This window comes from Bidens hawaiensis, unplaced genomic scaffold, assembly GCF_021521415.1.
Source record: "Bidens hawaiensis isolate Kalapana, Puna unplaced genomic scaffold, B.hawaiensis_p1.1 tig00010814_1, whole genome shotgun sequence".
Lineage (NCBI taxonomy): Eukaryota > Viridiplantae > Streptophyta > Magnoliopsida > Asterales > Asteraceae > Bidens > Bidens hawaiensis.
Genome location: NW_027491834.1, coordinates 679,279 through 700,490, shown reverse-complemented (window position 1 = coordinate 700,490; position 21,212 = coordinate 679,279). Strand labels below are relative to the sequence as shown.

General features: G+C 37.9%; 1 protein-coding gene across 1 annotated transcript; it reads right to left on the bottom strand.

Annotated features, from left to right (window-relative positions):
• Positions 1-13,328: 13,328 nt before the first annotated feature.
• On the bottom strand, positions 13,329-14,377 carry LOC143536545 (putative carboxylesterase 17). Its single transcript, XM_077030513.1, has one exon. It carries the CDS (start codon positions 14,356-14,358, stop codon positions 13,366-13,368), a length of 993 nt encoding a protein of 330 aa, XP_076886628.1. The 5' UTR covers positions 14,359-14,377; the 3' UTR covers positions 13,329-13,365.
• Positions 14,378-21,212: the final 6,835 nt, after the last annotated feature.

The following is a 21,212-nucleotide window of genomic DNA, read 5'->3' as shown; positions in this document are numbered from 1 at the left end:
TACACATGCGTAATATATGTAAGTTACATACACGTAAAAAAATTACAGAATTTTTTACGCACCGAGTCGACTTTTATATATATATAGGGGAAGTATAAAATGAAAACACGTGAGTTGTGAAAACCCGCGAAAACCCTATTACACATGTGTAATATATGTAAGTTACATACACGTAAAAAAATTACAGAATTTTTTACGCACCGAGTCGACTTTTTACACGTGTGTAACGGACGTAAAAGTTAGTGTAACCACTTACATATTTATTCTCTCTCCTACTTTGACTTTTTTTGCCAGATTTAATCTCAACCACATATTTCAATTCATTTAATTAAATGTGTGGCATAGAATTAAGTTCTTAAGTTCTTAAAACTCAACATGGTTCTCAAAATATCCCTCCCCTATATATATATATATGCATATATACGTATGTGTGTATGTGAGAAAGGAGAGAGAACCTCACCGCGCCAGTCGTCACAACCACCGTTCCTCCTTCTGCGCCCGCTTCAACCACGCCCCTCCGCGGTGTTCCGTGCCCACCGTGCCCTCCGCGCCCCATCCACCGCGCCCATAGCGGCAAGTCTAATAGAGATCGAGAAGGTGGATTTGATGAGTTTCTTATCCCCACTCTCTATCAGTTATATTGTTTTACATTCGGTTCTCATCTGTGTAATTCAGAATATTAGTAGAAACCTGTCAGATCTTATACCTATTTCTATTACTTGTTGAGCTGTGAAATAATCATTCACAACACAAAATGCCGAATAGAAACAGTGAAAAACACATGTTGTTAAGACTATTTTTATTCACATCCCAATCAATCCAACATTTTCAGTAAAAAAATATTTTCTTTCTCCTCAACATACACAACCCAACTTAATCCAAAATTTCACTCTAATTCACAACTCAACCTAAACCAACTTTTTTATTAAACAAATATTCTTTGTGATTCTTTAAAATATATAATTTTTTTAAATAGTAAGTTTACGAACTAATAATATGATTATTAAAATGATATTTAAAAATATGTTTCTTTAAGCTCAGTTTTTTATAAAATTTATGTCAGAATGTTCTAAAAAACTAACTAAACAATATTGTAATATTGTGTTCTTATATATTTTTTTAAATGTTAAATGATATAAATTATTAAACAAAAAACAAATTATATGTTAAATAAATTGTTAGAAAAGAAAAGGTATGTTGCAACCTAGGTTCTGGCACCAACCTAGATCGTGAAAGGTTGTCAAAATAATTTGATTTTATATTTTCTTTTAAAACTATGTAACAACACAAAAGGCGTTGAGTTATCAATAAAAGTGGTCTAAATACTAGAATTGAACTATTGGATGAACCAAATCAGGTCCTTTTTTTTTAAATTGTTTTTCTACTTTATTTGGTCACCCATTGACAATCGTGAAACTTGATCCCTCACCATTTGAAAAGACAAAACATGATCTGACACCTTGATAAATCGAATCATGATTTTGCAAGCTGAACCTGTGACAGCATTAATTTCTCAGCCTGGGGACCCTCTTTGTGGTTCGATGACCTTAAAAAGATTAAGGAAAGAAGAAAAGATTGATCGTAAGGTGATTTTACTAAGAGGATAGGGGGCCTAATTTTAGACTTAATTTTAAGAAAGGGACATGTAGACCTTTTGGCAAGAACATGTGCATATGCTTTTCAATGTATTATAATTTTTTTAAATTATTCATTACTTAAGTTTTATATTTGATCTTATGGGTGATTACTACTAGGTTTACAAGTTTCATAATAAGTTCGGTTTTTAAAAGGGGAATTCTATACACACCATAGGTTTCTTTACAAAACTCATGGATACGTCGCGTATAGGGCTATGCATGGCGTATTCCTGGGTGAGACATTCGTCAATTTCAGGTCTTGTTTGTATTCGTTTTTGTATTTGTTTATTATGTAAACCGACCCGATTTGTAAACCGAAGCTTATGTTATAATCAAAATGATGGATTTATGTTACAATATTGTTTCACACTTGTTGGGTCTTGAAAACATCCTACATTTATTTTTATTTTTATTTATTTATTTATTTATTTTATTATTTTTTTTGTTGTTTTGTGTTTTTGTCTTGATCCATTTTGCATGAAAACTCTTGTGTCTCACACCCATATTTGACCACCAACATTACCCTATATATACACCACCTTTCATCTTCATTTTCCCTTGCTACAACTCCAAAAAAAAAAAAAAAACTCTCTCAAACATCAAAGATTCAAGGTTATCTTCTTAAGTGTTCTTGAAGGTTTTTAGTCTTTCATCTTAATTAGTTTATGTAGCCTTATTAATACTTGTTTATGGTTGTGCAACATATATATAATATACACCCCTTGTTTACCTTTGGTAGTTACTTCTCCGATTCCGGTCGGTGAGGTTTCGGACCTCTAAGGCAATGCTTCATGGAGGACTTCGTGTCCTTGATATATATACATCTATATAACTTGTTCATACATATTAATCTTGCTTATTTTAGTTTGTTGGTCATGTTTACAAGTTCCATGGTTATGGGTTTTTAAGAGTCTATGCTTCGGTTTAACTGTAAATAGCTCTAAACCGTAAACCAAACTTTGTTAAATAATTGTTTAAACATGCTTATTGTTAGATCTAAGTTTCTAAAATCATTTTTACAAATTCTATGGTTATGGGTTTGTAGAATCTTACCTCGGTCTTAACCCGAAACACGATCTGAACCGAAAACCGAACTTTTGTTTAAAGACATTATTGTTAACCTTTGGTTGAAAACTTAGAGTATTTTTTTTATTTGTACATTATTATACAAGTTCTTTAGTGGTTGGACATGTGGAAACCAAACCGATTCTTACTCGCTTAAGACACACAAGTGTGTTTTTTTTAGCCATCAAGACTTGTATATTTCTTTAAAAATAGTTACAAATTGATTTTTAAATATTTTCTTAAGTACTTGGAAATGTTGGATCCAACTTGATCTCATAACAAAGTTTGGACCGACAAAACCGAACACTCGCTTAACGTGCGTTGTTAGTTCTAAAACAATGGAACTACATACTTGGTTAAGTCTTATTAAATTTTATTGAGTTATCTCATAACATTCAATATTTTGGAAAGTTGATTTTGAGTTTGACCAATTATCAAGACCCGAACCGACAACCCGAACACTTGATAAAAAAAAACCGTTTTAGTATCTTTATTCCAAAGGGATTTGCATTCTTGCATTTTACCCACCTTATTACTTAACATAGGTTGAGTAAATATTAAGGTTAGATACTTTAACCCGGTTTCGAGCAAACTTACATTTTTAAAGGGTTATTATTATAAATTCTTAAATAGTTACATTTTAAACCTTGAACTTTAATTATTTACATTTCTCAACATTTATTTTGTTTAAAGACCTTCAAGACAACCTTTCTAAATTCAAGACTTCTTTTCTTTTTAGGTATTGTGCGTTAAACTCGTCGTTCTGACAAATCTCCAAATTATCATCTTTCAAGTTTACTACTTGAAGGTGAGTACTTCATACCCCATTTTCCATCTTTTATTTTGGGGGTGACATTTCATACTTATTCAACAAAATGCTTTATATTTGAATCTTAAACCACAAACGTAGTTGTATACTTTACCTAAATAATTGCTCGATTTGGTGTTCTATGCTTATATGCCTATGTGTTTATCGCTTTTGGTTGGTGGAACTATAAAATCCTAGACTATTTGGCATCCCCTTATAGCAAGGTGTCGTTAACGTAATGCAATTAACGATAACTATAAAATCCTAGACTATTTGGCATCCGCTTATAGCTAGGTGTCGCTAATGTGTTTAGCGTATCTATTTATCCAAATTACCACTTTTATTTATCGTTTCGTATGCAAGTTTTGTGGCTATCTTTATTATATACTAATATGATTAAACTTATGAATTGCTCACCAACCTTTGTGTTGACAAACTTTATTTTATGAAATGTTGCAGGTTTGCATCTTGGTTGACTTATGATTGTGAAGAAAACGATATCAAAGACCTTAGGATATTAGTAAAAATGAACAATATCAAATTTGCCATATTTTGTGATATCTTGTTTATGGTTATTTTACGGATAATTGTTATGTGACATTTTCGATGTTGTGAAATGAAATGAGTTTATTAAATACTGTCACTTTAATTAGTGTCATGTGCTTATGGACAATCGTCACACCTCGGCATGCTCCGCCGCCTTTGGTCGGGGTGTGACACTAGGCTTTCTAGAAAAACCCACAAATTTTGTCCTATTATGTTTTTTTTTGTTTTCTTTTCTTTTTATTCTTTTTGTATAATAAATTTATAAAATAAATAAGTTGTTTTTTATTTAATATTAATAAATAATTGTTATTAACAGTTGGCTCGTTTTGTAAGAGTTCGTTCAAAACAATAAACACATATATACACCAAAACATGTATTAGATACAAAACCATGAGTTCATACAACTAAAAGTAAATACAACTAAAACATAATACAAAAATCTACATAAACCCCCCGAAGTTCTCGTCGTCGGGGGCCCTAAACGCCGTATCATGGACGTCGACTTCGTCCTCGCCCTTGCACCTGGCCCCCGATCCCGGACCGGCACCGTCCACATCGTCACCCCGTCCACATCTGACGCCCGACGTGCTCGCCTCATGGTCAAAACTGGGCCGGGGGCGGAGGCATGCTGTATGTCCGTCCAAGCTGATGCGCGCCCGGATAGCTAACAATCCAGCTAATCTGGCCCACCATCTGCAGCATCACCTGCTGCATCCCCTGCTGCGTGTCTAGTTTGTGACCCTCAACGGCCTGTAACCGGGTGTCTGTGGCGGGATCCAAGCGCACCGCGATATGTACGTGGAACGTGCTGCGGCGGTTAATAACAAAACAATAAAAAAACGTTTAATAAATAGACGAATTAAAAGCAACCGTAAAACGATAATATAATAAAACGTACCTCATGTGCGTCCAAATCCGGAGGCGCATTACCACCAGCATCCGTATCCCCGCCGGCCCCGTCCCCAGCCCCCTCGTCGACAGGCTGATCGACAATCTACACCTCCGCTGCCGTGAGTAGGGGAGACTGGACTAAAGGCACCAGGACGTAAGGGGCACGTGCCCCAACCCCGGCCACCAATCGGTCGTACTGGCCGTTGGGCCCGTCGAACGAATGCACAATGTGCATGCTAGAGATGGCCATGTTAGAGATGGAACTCTGCCTAGTAAAGATGCTAAACCTACCCTTGACAACTCTAAAACCGATTCCTCTACTGATGCTAAGGCCGAACCCAAATCCATTGGTAATCCTTCTCACCACAAACGTAAGGCCAACCCAGATGCTCCTAACAAGAAGAACTATACTGGACCTTTTCCGTTATGCTTTGTTTGCAACTACCATCACCCGCCTCAAAATCCATGTCGCTTGTGCACCAATTGCAATCGTTATGGTCACCTTACTAACACTTGCCATGCATCGTCCGATACACAAACTACCCCACCTGCTCAAACCGGTGTTACTAAAACCCGTACTTGCTTTAATTGTGGAGATCCTAGTCATCTTCATAATGCGTGCCCTCGACTTATCCATGCGCATCAAGCTCAAGCTATGCCTGCCCCCTACTACATCCCTATTGCTTCTCAAGTCCCGACCATCCACCATATCCACTGCAAGCTCCAATCACCAACATAACTCACCCTTATCCAACTCCATACCCGCAATCTCAAGTTTACCCAACTCATTTCAACCCCATCCCACTTATGCAAGCTGTTCAAGTCCAACTTATCCAAGCTATTCCAAATTCATCTACTGCTGTTGCTCAAGTCATCATGGATCCAAGTACCTCAAGTGCTCCAAGTCAAGGGAATCAAGTCAACCGTAACTGAGGATCTTTGAAGACCATGAAGTTTTTATTGCTTTATTTATTTCCGTTTTAAGACTATTCTATCTTTTCTATTCATGCATCGTAATGACTCTTTGGTTATTTGTGACGTCTGGCAATTTTAAGTTGGACTATGTTGCACGTTTTCCTTTTATGAATGATGTTTCCTTTTATAATTCGTTAAGCTTTTGTAATTTTACCTTATCATCTTATTCATATCCATCACAATTCATTATAGCATCTGTTTCAAGAAACCCATTTTTCTTTCGAATTCCAAATCTTACTCTTAATAAACAAAAGATATAACAAGAATTACATGATTTTAGTAATCAAACTCGAACCTTTATCACCTTTTGAATTTTAAAATTTTCAAAATGTTTTTTCCTTTCAAAATGATTATTTTAAATGTTTTATAGCTCACATGATGAAACAAGTTATGCGTACCATCCAACGATAAGAGTAATTATGGTCCGGAACATAATTATTCAAGTCCTCGCATGGAAATCATAATACGTAAAATTGTGTGTCATGATTTAGAACCTAAGGTAGCTTGGGTAACAGTACACATGATGGGATGATAAGGACATGGTGGATACGCCGCTGGTACATCCTATATATAAGTGCCCTTATCGGATTGTCATTTGAAGCGTTGCTTCGGTTATTGGGAGTTCTATGTAATTATATTTTCTTAAAAGTTTGACTTATTTTCAAAACGATGATGTTTTGGTTTTCCTTAATTTCAGGACGAAATTCCCTAAAGTAGGGGAGACTGTAACATCTCGGATTTTTCAAAACCCGTATTTGGTACTCATGACCCGACATGTTTGAGGTTCAGGAAATTTTAAGCATTTAAAAATATCACGTCTATCGAGGAATTATTATAAAATTTATGTTTATCTTTATTTAACATATATTAAACTTTGAAAAATATGCGTTTTTAACCCGAAACCAAAACTTTAACCCTTGTTGTATCTACACCAAACTACAGGGACTGAAATGCAAATTTTTCATATCCTTTTTGTAACCCACTTAATCAGATCCGAACCCATGACCCGTAACCCAATTTCATGACCCGTTTAGCTTACTTAAGCCACAATTAATGATCTAAACTTGGAATTAGATCATGTTTATGATTTCCCCTACTGTATTCAGCCTACACAACTCATGTAATTAAGATTCGAGATCCAATTTGATGCGTATTGACATAAATAATAAACCCGTATTAAGCCCAACTCGTGAATCATTACCTAATCATAATAACAATTCAATTAAACGCGTCTGCATCTTCTATATAAAGCAATGATCAAAAGCCCTAATCCTAATTGTATTAACTCTGTTCGCTACCCCCTGTTCTAATATCTTTATTGCCGCCGGCGACGAGGTCGCCGTTCTCTCAGGTATTATCCCTGATTTAGGTAATTAATTATGCGAATGAGATCGTTATGATCTGCTGATCAATAACCCTAATCTTAATTTAACGAACATGCGACGGATTGATTGATCTAGGACTTAGGGTTTTATAATCAAACTGGTTCTGGTCAGGGTCTGTATATATGAGTCTGTTTATACTTTCTAACCAGCTGACACACCAGCTCACATGGCTAGCAGCAAAGTTTTTCTGTTATTGTTTCTTAATGTTTTAAATTGTTTAAATGATATATAATATATTATAATTAATATTAAATATTAATTAAACAATATTTAATTTAACCGACATCATAAAATTGATGTTTTGTGAAAATTAATCTCGTTACAAGTTTATATATATATATAGGATTAGGATCATGTGAGAACCTTTTTGGGAATTGAGAACTATGAGACCTATTTTGGACCACAAAAAAACCAAAAATAAAAAAAAATCATAAAACAAAAAAATAAAAAAAGTAAAAAAACCAAAGTTCTTATTTATCATCCCGGTTTCTAAAAAAAAAATACTATAAAAAAAATTCTCGATTTAGCTAAATTATACATATACATATATGTATAATACGTGCATATATGTACACACATGTTTTTTTCCTATACACATATGTATAATTTAAGGTAAATGATAATGTACATATGTGTACATTACATAACTAGAGATTAAATGAAAGTATACATATGTGTATAGGTATAATATGAATTAAAAAGAAAAAAAATCGTTTTTTTATTATACATATATGTATAATATGTACACACATGTTTTTTCCTATACACATATGTATAATTTAATATAAATGATAATGTACATATGTATATATTACGTAACTAGAGATTAAATGAAAGTATACATATGTGTATAGGTATAATACGAATTAAAAAGAAAAAAAAAATTTTGTTATTTTTTTTTGTTTTTTTAAAGAAACCGGAATGAAATTTAAGAATTTTGGTTTTTTTTACTTTTTTAAAATTTTCGGTTTTTTTTGTTTTATAATTTTTTTAAATATTTTTTAGAGGGTTTTTTTAGTGGTCCAAAATGGTTCTCAAAGTTTTCAATTTACCAATGGTTCTCTTAGGATCCTTACCCTATATATATATATATAGATATAGATATAGATATATATTATTAATAATAAATCATCATTATTTTATTTAAAACCCGGCACTAATATTGAGGATTTTCGTTGTTAAGTTGTTTTTTTTATAAATTTACTCATATTTATATATATAAATATGTATATACATACATATTATTATTATTCGTTTTGAACAAACCATAATAAACGTATTAAAAGTATTAATTATATTTTTACCATCGATTTTCGTTAAGGATTCTAAAATATAAATTTTATGATAATATTATATTTAAACGTTTATAGTAGATCTCATGTCATATTTATTTAAACTACTTGTACGTAAACTCGATTTTTATAACAAACAAAGATTTTTATAATTAAATAATAATAACAATAATTAGTAGAGATCAATCGTTCAATCCATAAAGTACCCGACCATAAATATAACTCCAATCATATCGCAATCCTAAATTCATCATACGTATTACATCCTTTATAATTCATTCATAATATTATTTAATTAGGATTGTTGTCGGTAATTCTCGAAGAGCGTGATTTTCGCGTTCTTGTCGTATACATTCCTGTTTGGCTTACTCGATCAAGTGAGTTTATCATTCCCCTATTTTACTCAATTTTCTAAACGTTTTGGGGACATATGCGTACGTATTCGTATGTCGTACTATATATATATATTCAAACAAATGCATACGTGTTATTGTGAGTGATTTAATCAAACATACGTGCTACTTGCTTACTTGTGTTACCATTTAATCAATCGTATATTGGGATTACTATTCAATCAATCAGATAGCGGGTGTTCCTGCTGGTGACCAATGCCCGATTCGCTTGGCAACGGTCCATATACTTGTTTACAGTTTGATTTCATTATTCGCACTTATCACGTTATGCTTATTTATTTGTTGTGTCAAACTGGTGATATTCTCACTCAAATTTATGTTGAGAAAACTCATTTTATATGCATATGCAGGTTACTTGTATGGAATATTGAAGCTTGGACACGTAGACAAGATTTTAGGATACAATTAAGTTAAACTTTATTTGAACTCATTTTTGTTTATTTAAATTGTCTACCGTATTTGTAAAACGTGTGTGTATATTGGAATTAAAATAATTAATTAGATATTGTCGTTTTTATATTATGATAGTATCTTTGAGCTGTGAGCAATCGGATCACGCCCCGGCATTTCCGTCTTAGGTTGGGGTGTGACACCGATTAACAAACACCAAAAAAAAAAAAAATAGGTCACGGAGATGACAGTGCTCCGCGTCATGACTACGACCCATAATGGACGTCGCAATCAATCTATGTAGATAACTGTATAATATAATATAATATAATATAATACACATTGGGATTGTACCTGTGCAGCGGGCCCCTAATGGCGGAGACCTTGGCCTTTGTGGCCCTACACCCAACCCCGAACGGCTCATCACTGATCGTGCTCCACCAGTTCGTCGTCTAGTAGCTGGTGTATGCTCTCCATGTAAACCGGAAGCCGTACATCCCCCTCCGTGTATATGCCGAGAGCCACGACGAACTCCTCCATGGAGAGGTGGATATCCTACCCGAAATGCGAAAATAAATCTCCGCAAGTGTCGTATCGGCAGTACCAAAGTGCGCGGCCTGGAAAAATAGAATATAATATAATATACGCGTAGTGTGAAGTAAACTTTTAGTGTCAGCTCCCGATGCGATGATCGGGCGATAATGAAGCATCACCTCCATGGCGTATACTCTCCGACGTACTTGGCCGCCAGCCCCTGAACGCCACAATCCTCTAAAAACGGCCAACAGATGACTGCTTTGTAATGCGGGGTCATCTGTCGGAGGCGTCGATACCGAACAAAAGGGTTGGTACCCTCCTGAAACTGTAAGTGTGGGTATTCGACTAATACGTCGTCACCCTCTATCCCTCTTGGGCGACTTTGCCCCGCCCCGCCCTTGTCCATGCTCCTCTTCCTTTTGCTCAAGCTCCAGCTCCATCTCCACCTCGTCGTCTTCCATCTATAATAATAATAATAATAATAATAATAATAATAATAATAATAATAATAATAATAATAAGAAAGTATCAGCGGTGACGTACAACACTGTACACCGCCGTTGGTTGTTCCTTCCAAACAAACGGCTGGAATCCGTCTGTCATATATCAACATCATCATCATCATTATCTAATCAAGAAAAAAAAACATCTCCAGACGTACCTCGTGTCGTGTCGGTGCAATCGAAACTCGTGTCGGTAAGCCGGTAATTGTAGCATATATTAGTTAAAATCAAACTAACGACTTCATACTATATATATATATATACTATATATATATATATATATATATATATATATATATATATATATATATATATATATATATAACTGAACCTGGTTCAAATTTGGTAAGCCCGGCGAGCTAGGGTGACCGTAAAACTGTTCAGGTTGTATATAATAACCGACATGCTCCTAACAAAACGTAATGTAACATGTCTTATAGCTAACGACTTCATACTATATATATATATATATATAATCCTGGTTCAAATTTGGTAAGCTTGGCGAGCTAAGCTGACCGTAAGATTGTCCAGGCTGAGTATCATAGCTAACACACTCCTAACAAAACGTAATGTAACATGTCTTAGTTAAAAAAACAACTAACGAATTCATACTAAATAAATATAAAATGAAACCTGGTTCAAGTCCGGTAACCATGACGTGCTAGGCTGATCGTTAAGGGCGTAACCCGGCTCCTCCTCGTTCGAGTCTGGAAATAAATGGTTGAACCACGACATTGTGTGTATATGTTATAAAATATGTGTTGTGTGTATGATGAGTTTTCGTTTCATTCGTTCGTATGCATATATAGTAATAAAGAGAAAGGAAGGAGGGGGAATGAGAGCCAGGCTTCAATAATTTAAATGGGCATAATACACCCTGTATAAACCTTTGCGGGGCGTATATAGTACGGGGGTGACAACATATGACTGCTTTTTGCAGACCTAGGTTGTACAGATCCTGATACGCCACGTATAGCTCTATACGCGACGTATTAGAGGGTGTTTGGGGTGTCCCCATCACAACCCAATTTGCGGTCAAAATTACAGTTATATATAATCTAGTTTTCATAGAATACTATAATATTCCTAAAGGTTGTAGAAAAATATATCGAATTACACGAATGATCCTTGTGCTATGTTTTATATTGTAACTTTAGTCCCAATGTTTCAAAGATTGCATTCCTTTATAAAAAATTAATTGAGAAACACATCTCAAAATTTTAAATAATGCAAATTGGATTTAATAATTTTATTTTTTTGCAGTTGGTGAATAAAAATCCCACTTTAGAAAATAGCTGTCATCGGTCTCATATTTCACAACTAACTGTTTTATTGGACCTATGTTGAAAAAAATTTAATGTCGTTAAGTTTTTTCAAATTTCAAACTGATTTCTAGGGCTTTTGATTGGAATGTAGATACGAATTGATTGATGCAAAACTTACATCGAAAAGATGCTCCAAATGGTTTGAATTTTGTTAATTGGAAGTTTAAACACCCAAATTGAATCACCGTTTTGAGGTAAGTTTTACATCAATCGACTCTTATCCTTATTCCGATCAAAAGCTCTAAAACATCAGTTTGAAATTTGGAAAAAGCTTAGCGACATTAAGTTTTTTTTTAACGAAGGTCTAATGAAAACAACTATTGTGAAATGTGGGACTAGTGACAGCTATTATTTAAACGGTAAATATTATCAGCCAACTGTAAAAAGGTGGATCATTAAGTGTGAACATCAAGTACCAACAACAATTGAGGTTTTAATAAATAATTAAGAAAAACATATTTTAATCTTTAAGATAATGAAGGTCTAATCCCAGGTGTCCGTTCATAAGGTGAGGGTATCACTTTAGAATCCCCCATGAGGAAGTGTTGACTTAATTACGTCTTGACCCATGTTATATAACTGTTATGAAAGGTAGTTAACATTTTAGTATCTAACTAATACTATTAGATATTAATTAAAGTATTCTTTTTTATGTGACTATGGGTCCTATTCACGTCATACACGTTTGTACTATTGTAACACGTGAATCAGTCTGCTTGGCTGTTGCAAAACCGTCCTATGTGGAAGTGCTCGGATATCTATGGGAAGGTTGTGGTTTCGAGTGTGCCTAAGCGTGACGTCGGCAGATTCCTGCAAAACCAACACCGTTAGTCTCGTCATGAGGAACCTATGGGGTTTTGCTGTGACCAACCTACGATATGAGAATCAATATCTTCGTGTGATGAAATTAATAAATGTAAAAGTTAATGAAAATCAAATGTCCATTTTCTTAAAATTTTACGTCAACGGTCTATTTTAGAGATTTTCCTATTATTTATTTCCTTGAATTTCCTCTTGGTCAACACATAGCACCACAAAATTTTCTATGCAAAATTTCCTAAGCAAGTGGCTAATTGTTTGAATAAGGGATTGTTGACTTACAATTGTTAGGAAATGTAATAAACGTTTAAAATATCTAACCACCACTAAGAGCACCATCAATGAGGACTCGAGGAGGTTTGTGGAGGTCCGTAAGAAGCAGATGCCACGTTGCGGAGGAAGTCTGTCCAGACCCGGAGAAGGTCCGGATTTTTAGACAAGGTGCGGAATAGCGAGTGGGGCGCTCCTCTCTCGCATGCAATATTATATACCTATATTTTAATATGTTTGTGGATGGTTGATGATGTCGTAAAATAAATTAGTATTTTTAAAGAAAGTTTAAAATATATAATGTGACGGTATGTAATCGATGCAGATGGCAGGTTATACTACTTGTTATAACTTATAAGTTACAAGAATGTTAATGCGGCTAAAAAGTTCAAAAACTGTCATTTAATTAATAATTAATTTATGAAAAGTGAATGTTTTTATTCAATTATTTATAACCATGATGTATATATGTGATAGATAAAATTGCAACAATGATAACATATTAATACTAGTGGTTGGCAACGAATTTGGCAATCGCCTCAATCAACTTATGAGTCTGGTGGGAGGTGTTTGGGTCCATATCAATGGCGATTTTGTTAAGAATAAAGCTGTGTGCAACCCCATGATTAATCAGCAATTCAATCTTCTTCCCAGCTTTCTTCATCCAATCGTAAAACTCCATTTGCCTATCAACCACAAGGTCATCTTCCGCCAAACACAGCAGATATGGCGGCAGATCCAAACCCTGCAGCGATTCGCTCATCGGACATGATATCGGGTGGTCTTTAGTGCTGCCTTCTGGCAACCCCATCTTTAAAAACTTGTCCAACATGTCAAGTGTCAACATGGGAGTTTGTGGTTTTTCCATCTCAGACTTGCTTCTCGTGGACCGAGCAAACCCTGGGTGGATGGGGATTGCTCCCACGAGTTTAAGCGGCTGGAGAGTTTCTCCAGCCGCTTTTTTAGCCACCTGGTGGACTATCATCCCACCAGAGCTGTCTCCAATGAGGATCACACGGGTGAAGTCCGCCTTACTAGACAGCAATGGCTCAAACTTTTTATTACTTGCCAAGTCTCTTAGCCAAAGAAGAGTTGAATAGCCGTCGTCAATGGCGGCAGGGAGGCGATGCTCGGGTGCTAGGGGTAGGTAGGTGCTGACCACTATGGCTCCCGATTCACGTGCGACACGTGTGTAAATATTATAGTACATGAACCAGTCTGCCTCGCTGATGCAAAACCCTCCACCGTGAAAGTGGAGAAGTATGGGCAGCTTTGCGGTTTCGGGCACCTTGGGCAGGTAGACCCGAACCCGAAGTTTGGATTCGGGATCAATCAACAAGTCATGAGTGGCAACTCCATCAATGAAATGATGGTGTGGTGGGACGGGGTCGGATATGAACTTAAATTGTGGTGGTCCGGTCCATGTACGGTCAACGAAGCCATCGTCATACACCGTCATCCAACCGGAAACGTGGTCGATGATCTTTCTCTCGGCAACCATTGTGTTTTTGTTTAGGAAGTGATGAATTAATGGGATTTGTGTATGCATGTTGGTTGTGTTTGGTGTGTGTATATATAGGAGTGAATTGGTGGTTCAGGGTATATAGAGTGTAAAGGGGTGGAAAGTGTTAGGAAAATATATTGATCATATAATGGAGTCAATGGCTGCATTTGAAAGTGTTAGGAAAATATATTGATCATATAATGGAGTCAATGGCTGCATTTGAAAGTCTAAAAGATTATATAACTTTATTTGAAGTGTGGAACGGTCTTTATTTATATTTTAGTGTTTTACACGACATGATGTTACCTTCAATCAATCAATCAATCAATCATGCCCAGTAAAATCCCACCGACTGCAAAGCTATAAGTAGGGTCTGGGAAGGGTGGGATGTCCGTACCTCTATCCAAAGGAATAAAGAGGTGGCTTTCAGAGAGACCCTCGGCTCTAAGTACATGTGTATGAAGCAAAATAAAGGAAATCAAAGTTTAACAGTTATATAAAAACTACTACTAATTATAATAATATTAATAATAAGATCACAGTTTAACAGCTATATAAAAGCTAAAAATAATTATAATGATAATAATAATAATAATATATGTAAGGGAAATACCATTATGGTATGTGACCTAAATAAGTTAAGTCTAAGCCCTAAGGTATTCAATTCTCTCTAAATATCCTTAACTTTAATTTTACTTCTCCACGAATTCCTATCCTCAACCATGTCCTCGGAGAGGTTTAGGTCTATCAAATCAAGCCTAATCCTCTCATCCCAAGTCAATTTCGGTCGTCCTCTACCCCTCCTCCCCTCTATAGTAATGTTTTCTACGGATCTAACAGGATTCGTCGTCTGTCTTCTCTTTACATGTTCAAACCATCTCAATCTCCACTCTCTTATCTTGTCTGCTATGTTCGCCACCCCTAATCTCTCGCGAAACACAACGTTTCTTATTCGGTCTAGCCTTGTGTGCCCACACATCCAACGTAGCATTCTCATTTCTGCTACCTCCATCTTCCGCACTTGTGCCTTCTTGATGGCCCAACAATCTGTTCCATATAGCATTGCAGGTCTAACTGCCACCCTATAGAATTTTCCCTTTAGTTTAGTCGGGAAACTCTTGTCGCACAATATACATGTGGCTGCTTTCCATCTACACCATCCTACCTGAACTCGGTGGGTCACATCACTGTCTAACTCCCCATCGCTCTGTACAAATGATCCTAAATACTTGAACTTCGTTACCTGCGGGACCACCTGCCCTTCAATTGTGATCTGTGCGTCTTCATTGTCGTTTATCCCACCAAAATCACAGTGGAGGTACTCCGTCTTAGATCGGCTAATCTTTAAACCTTTTGTCTCTCTGAAAGCCACCCCGACCAAAGGCGGATTATACATCGGGGCGCCACATATTGTTTCATTACTCGTGACACTATTGGGTGTCAATATTTAATAAATATATTCATTCGCGCACGCGCAACGTAAACACAAGATAACATAAATCAACATAAATCAATATATTATAAGACAAAATATTCGAACAATAATAACTTGTCTTGATACATTTTAATCTAGGTCCAAAAGTAAAAACGTCCTACGTGTCCACAAGCTCCAAATGTAGCTACAGCAAACCTGAACATGTGTTAAAATAAAACGTCAAACACTTGCGTGTTGGTGAGAAATCAAGTTTAATACAATACATAGATAACAATAAATCTGCGCGCAACACGTGTATGTCTGGTGTTTAACAAGGGTGTAATCAGATTGTGATCAAGCCTAAATAGATCATAGTTCATAGTTCAATCCGTGCTCCCAAATGAGCACAAAAACAAGAAAACATCTGTGCAAGTGTAAACAAAGAAAAACCGTAAACGATAGGTCTCCCGTGTTCATCCAATGGATCCATGAAAACTTCGGAATAGGCCGAACAAAGCGGTTAATGATACACACATACAAATAAACAACCAAGTAAACGTCCTCAACACATGGGATACTGCGCGACTAAAGTTCATAAACAAGTTTAAGACTCTAAGTTTGTATGAACACATGAACATCCCAAAACATTAAAAATAAAAAGGGATTAGGTACGAGATTACTCACTTGATAAACGGTGCGGTGAAAGATAAAGCAAGAACCAACTTTAAACAAGCACAAGTTAACCTATAATTAAAGATTATTGTTTTAATGATTTGATTTAAGTCTTGACTATAAGTTAGCATAATTAATAAGTAACTTAAACAAATTATTATATATTATAGATTACCGGAAAACAGGGCAGAACAGGAGAGAGGACGGAGGTAGAGAGAGAAGGCGGCAGAGGGAGAACAACGGCAAGGAGCAAAGGAAGAGAGAACAGGAGAGTTTAAGTGTTTTGTGTGTATAGTGTTAGGAAAATAACATTATTATTTATAGGGAAACCCTAGGGAACACAATCCCTAGAAAAGGGGAAAAGATCACCAAAAAGTAAAAGATTCCAAAAGCAAAAGATATCAAAAGATATGGCAGCTGCAGGGGGCAAAGGAAAAGCTGACAGGTAACAGTAAACAGGCATGGGAGGGTCAGATAAAGGTACTGGTCAAGCATGGAAAAGCAGATCTCAAAAGATAATGTCAGTCACTTTTTCTACCAACCAATGGGGTTGGTGCGCATGCTGCGCCGAAAGTAACTTTTCAGACATAAGATAGGTCAGGTCAACAACACAGAAGATAAGACATCACAAAAGCAAACGGCTAGATTAAACAGAAGAAAAGACTCAAGACATAGCGCGAGAAGGCTTGAGCGCGAAGGCAGACACAGAAGGTCAAGAGCGCGCGAGCGCGAAGGCAGACAGAAAACAAACCACAGCGCGCCGCGGGAAGAACTAAAATCCTTAGCGCGCCACGGGAAGAACGGTATCCATAGCGCGTCGCGGGAAGAACGGTATCCATAGCGCGCCGCGGGAAGAACTAAAATCCTTAGCGCGCTGCGGGGACAGTTCGTCTCGCGTATCGCAGTAACAGGTGGTCTTTACGCAGGCTTTCTTATAAGGAGTCTGGCGCGTGGAGCTGCGCAGACAACCTTAGGCGGGAAGGAACAAGGGACAGTTAGGGGTTCAAGGCTTAAGGGCGGGACGGCGACAAGAGGGAAAAGAAGGCGGAAAGAGAGAAGAGGGACGGGACGGCGGGAAGGAAAATATATTGTTATTATTAAAAGTAAAGTATAAGTATAAATAAATATTAAATCATAAAAGAAAGAGATCGAATCGGAGAAACGGGTACCTGGGTCGGGTCGGATCGGGGCAGATGTCACAGTCTCCCCTACTTTAAGAAATTTCGTCCCGAAATTTATCTCGAAGTAGGTTGCGCAGAGAACAGGTGCGGGTACTTGATCTTCATTTGATCTTCCCTTTCCCATGTAAACTCGGCTCCGCGCTTGGACTCCCAGCGAACTTTCATGATAGGGATACGACTGCGCTTGGTTTGCTTAACCTCGCGATCCATAATCTCAACAGGCTTCTCAACGAAATGCATAGATTCATCAACTTGAACTTCATCAAGTGGAATGTGAAGGTTCTCGTCAGCTAAACACTTCTTGAGGTTGGATACATGGAACGTTGGATGTACATTGTTGAGCGCGGGCGGCAGGTCAAGTCTGTAGGCAACTTTTCCCACACGCGCGAGAATCTTAAATGGTCCAACATATCGAGGAGTAAGCTTACCTTTCTTCCCAAAGCGGACAACACCCTTCCAGGGCGACACTTTGAGGAGAACAAGATCACCAACTTGAAATTCGAGAGGCTTTCGCCTACGATCTGCGTAACTCTTCTGTCGGCTTCTGGCAGTCAGCAGATGATCACGGATCTTGGCGATTTTATCGGTTGTCTCTTGAACAAGTTCGGGTCCTGTGATTTGAGCTTCACCCACTTCGCTCCAACAAATCGGGGAGCGGCACTTACGACCGTAAAGTGCTTCAAATGGGGCCATACCAATACTGGAATGATAGCTGTTATTATAAGAGAACTTGATCAAAGGCAGGTGCGAATCCCAATTACCTCCAAAATCAAGAACACAAGATCGGAGCATATCCTCAAGAGTTTGAATAGTTCGCTCAGACTGTCCGTCAGTCTGTGGATGATATGCAGTACTCATGTCCAAGCGAGTTCCTAGCGCAGATTGGAGAGATTTCCAAAAGCGAGATATAAAACGGCCATCGCGATCGGATATGATGCTCAAAGGAGTACCATGGTGGCAGACAATTTCCTTGACATAAAGCTGCGCAAGTTGCTCAACACGGTAGTTTTCACGAATGGGCAGAAAGTGAGCAGACTTAGTCAAACGATCCACAATTACCCAAATGCTATCATGTTTGCTTGTTGTCAAAGGTAACTTGGTAATGAAATCCATCGCTATACCTTCCCATTTCCACGTAGGAATTTCTGGTTGTTCGAGCAAACCAGATGGGCGTTGGTGTTCAGCTTTTACCTTGGAACAAGTCAGGCATTTAGCTACGAACACAGCAATATCCTTTTTCATACCGGGCCACCAATAAGTAATGCGCAAATCCTTGTACATTTTATCAGCGCCGGGATGAATAGAATACCGAGATTTATGCGCTTCACTCAGGATATCAGCGCGAAGATTCTCATCAAAGGGAATCCAGATGCGATTTAGATAGCAGAGAATTCCACTCAGATTAGGGACAAAGTGAGCTTCCGCGCCACACGCTAACTCGGCGCGAAGGTTACCATTACTGATGGATGCGCGCTGCGCGTCGCGAATGCGTGATTCAAGATTGCTCTGAATCGGCGCAAAGTGAAGCTGCGTGTGCGGCAAAATACAGTTAAGCTGGCTGGGTTTTCGGCTGAGCGCATCGGCTACCACATTAGCCTTACCAGGATGATACCGGATCTCACAATCGTAATCGCTGATGAGTTCGTTCCATCGGCGTTGCCTCATGTTGAGTTCCTTTTGATCAAAGATATGCTGAAGGCTTTTATGGTCAGTGTAGAGAATACACTTAGTACCATAAAGGTAGTGTCTCCAGATCTTCAAGGCAAAAACAACTGCGCCTAGTTCGAGGTCGTGAGTTGTATAATTCTTTTCATGAACCTTGAGTTGCCTTGATGCGTAAGCGATAACCTTGCCTCGTTGCATAAGAACACAACCGAGACCTTGGTTGGATGCATCGCAATACACGACAAAATCTTCATTACCCTCAGGTAGCGCAAGAACAGGAGCTTCACACAACAAACGCTTGAGCGTCAGAAAGGCTTCTTCTTGCTTCGAGCCCCAAATATACGGTTTACCTTTGTGCGTTAGAGCTGTTAAAGGCAAAGCGATCTTCGAGAAGTCCGAAATGAAGCGCCGGTAATAACCAGCTAAGCCCAGAAAGGAACGGATCTCGGTAGGAGTGGATGGCGTAATCCAGTTCTTGATTGCTTCAATTTTGGATGGGTCGACATGAATACCCATCTTGTTCACAACATGGCCAAGAAACTGTACTTCATCCGACCAAAATTCACACTTGGAGAGCTTGGCAAAGAGCTGCTCGGTTCGAAGCTTTTGCAATACCAATCGAAGATGTTGCTCATGCTCGGCCTTGGTCTTAGAATAAATCAGAACGTCATCGATAAACACAATCACGAATTTATCCAAGAAAGGCCTACACACCCGATTCATTAGATCCATGAAAACGGCGGGTGCGTTGGTTAAACCGAAGGACATGACCAAGAATTCAAAATGGCCATAGCGAGTACGAAAAGCAGTCTTCGGAACATCTTCATCGCGGATGCGCAACTGGTGATAGCCAGAGCGGAGATCAATCTTGGAGAAACAAGAGGCACCTTGGAGTTGATCAAAGAGGTCGTCAATGCGCGGTAAGGGATACCGGTTCTTAATGGTGAGTTTGTTCAACTCGCGGTAATCAATACACATGCGAAACGAACCATCTTTCTTTTTAACGAACAACACCGGAGCACCCCAGGGCGAAGAGCTAGGGCGAATGAATCCTTTAGCGGTCAACTCTTGAAGTTGACTTGCCAATTCTTGCATTTCAGCGGGCGCAAGACGGTAAGGACATTTAGCTACGGGGGAAGCACCAGGGACAAGATCAATACGGAACTCGACTTCACGAGCGGGAGGGATACCAGGAAGATCATCAGGAAAAACTTCAGGAAAATCACGCACAACAGGGATATCGCGAAGCTTCTTCTTTCCTTCATCGGGTTTGACCACATGGGCTAAGAATGCGACACACTTCTTCCGCATGAGTCTTTGGGCTTCGGCGCAAGACATAAGCTTAAGACCACTGGAGGGTTTCTCGCCATAGATGTGAAGATCACCGTTTTCTCGAGGAATGCGAATCAACTTCTTGGCGCAAATAACTTCGGCGCGATTCTTCGAGAGCCAGTCCATACCAATAATAACATCAAAGCTTCCAAGAGGCATGGGGATGAGGTCGATTAGAAAATCGTTTTCGTTAAGGTTAAGCGTGCAATTTTTAATCACTGAGCTAATTAAAACAGTTTCACCATTAGCCAATTCAACTGAAAAATTTTCTTTTAAATCGCTGCGCGGTCGCGCAAGCTTCTGCTCAAACGCGCGAGAAATAAAACTTCGATCGGCGCCAGTATCAAAAAGTACAGAAGCATAAAATCCGTTAAGCAAAAATGTACCATTAACTACGTCATTATTCGCTTGCGCTTGGTGCGCGGTTATGTTAAAAGCTCGGCCACGCGTCACTTGGTTCGAATTCTGGTTCACCGGATTCGCTTGCGTAATCTGAACTTGTAGTCTCGGGCATGCGTTCCGGAAATGACTAGGATCACCGCAGTTGAAGCACGATCTGGGTCGTGGGTTTTGGTAGGTTGGTTGTG

Excerpts from the sequence above, each read along its gene's own strand:
- LOC143536545 (XM_077030513.1), bottom strand. The coding sequence starts at position 14,358 with ATGGTTGCCGAGAGAAAGATCATCGACCACGTTTCCGGTTGGATGACG.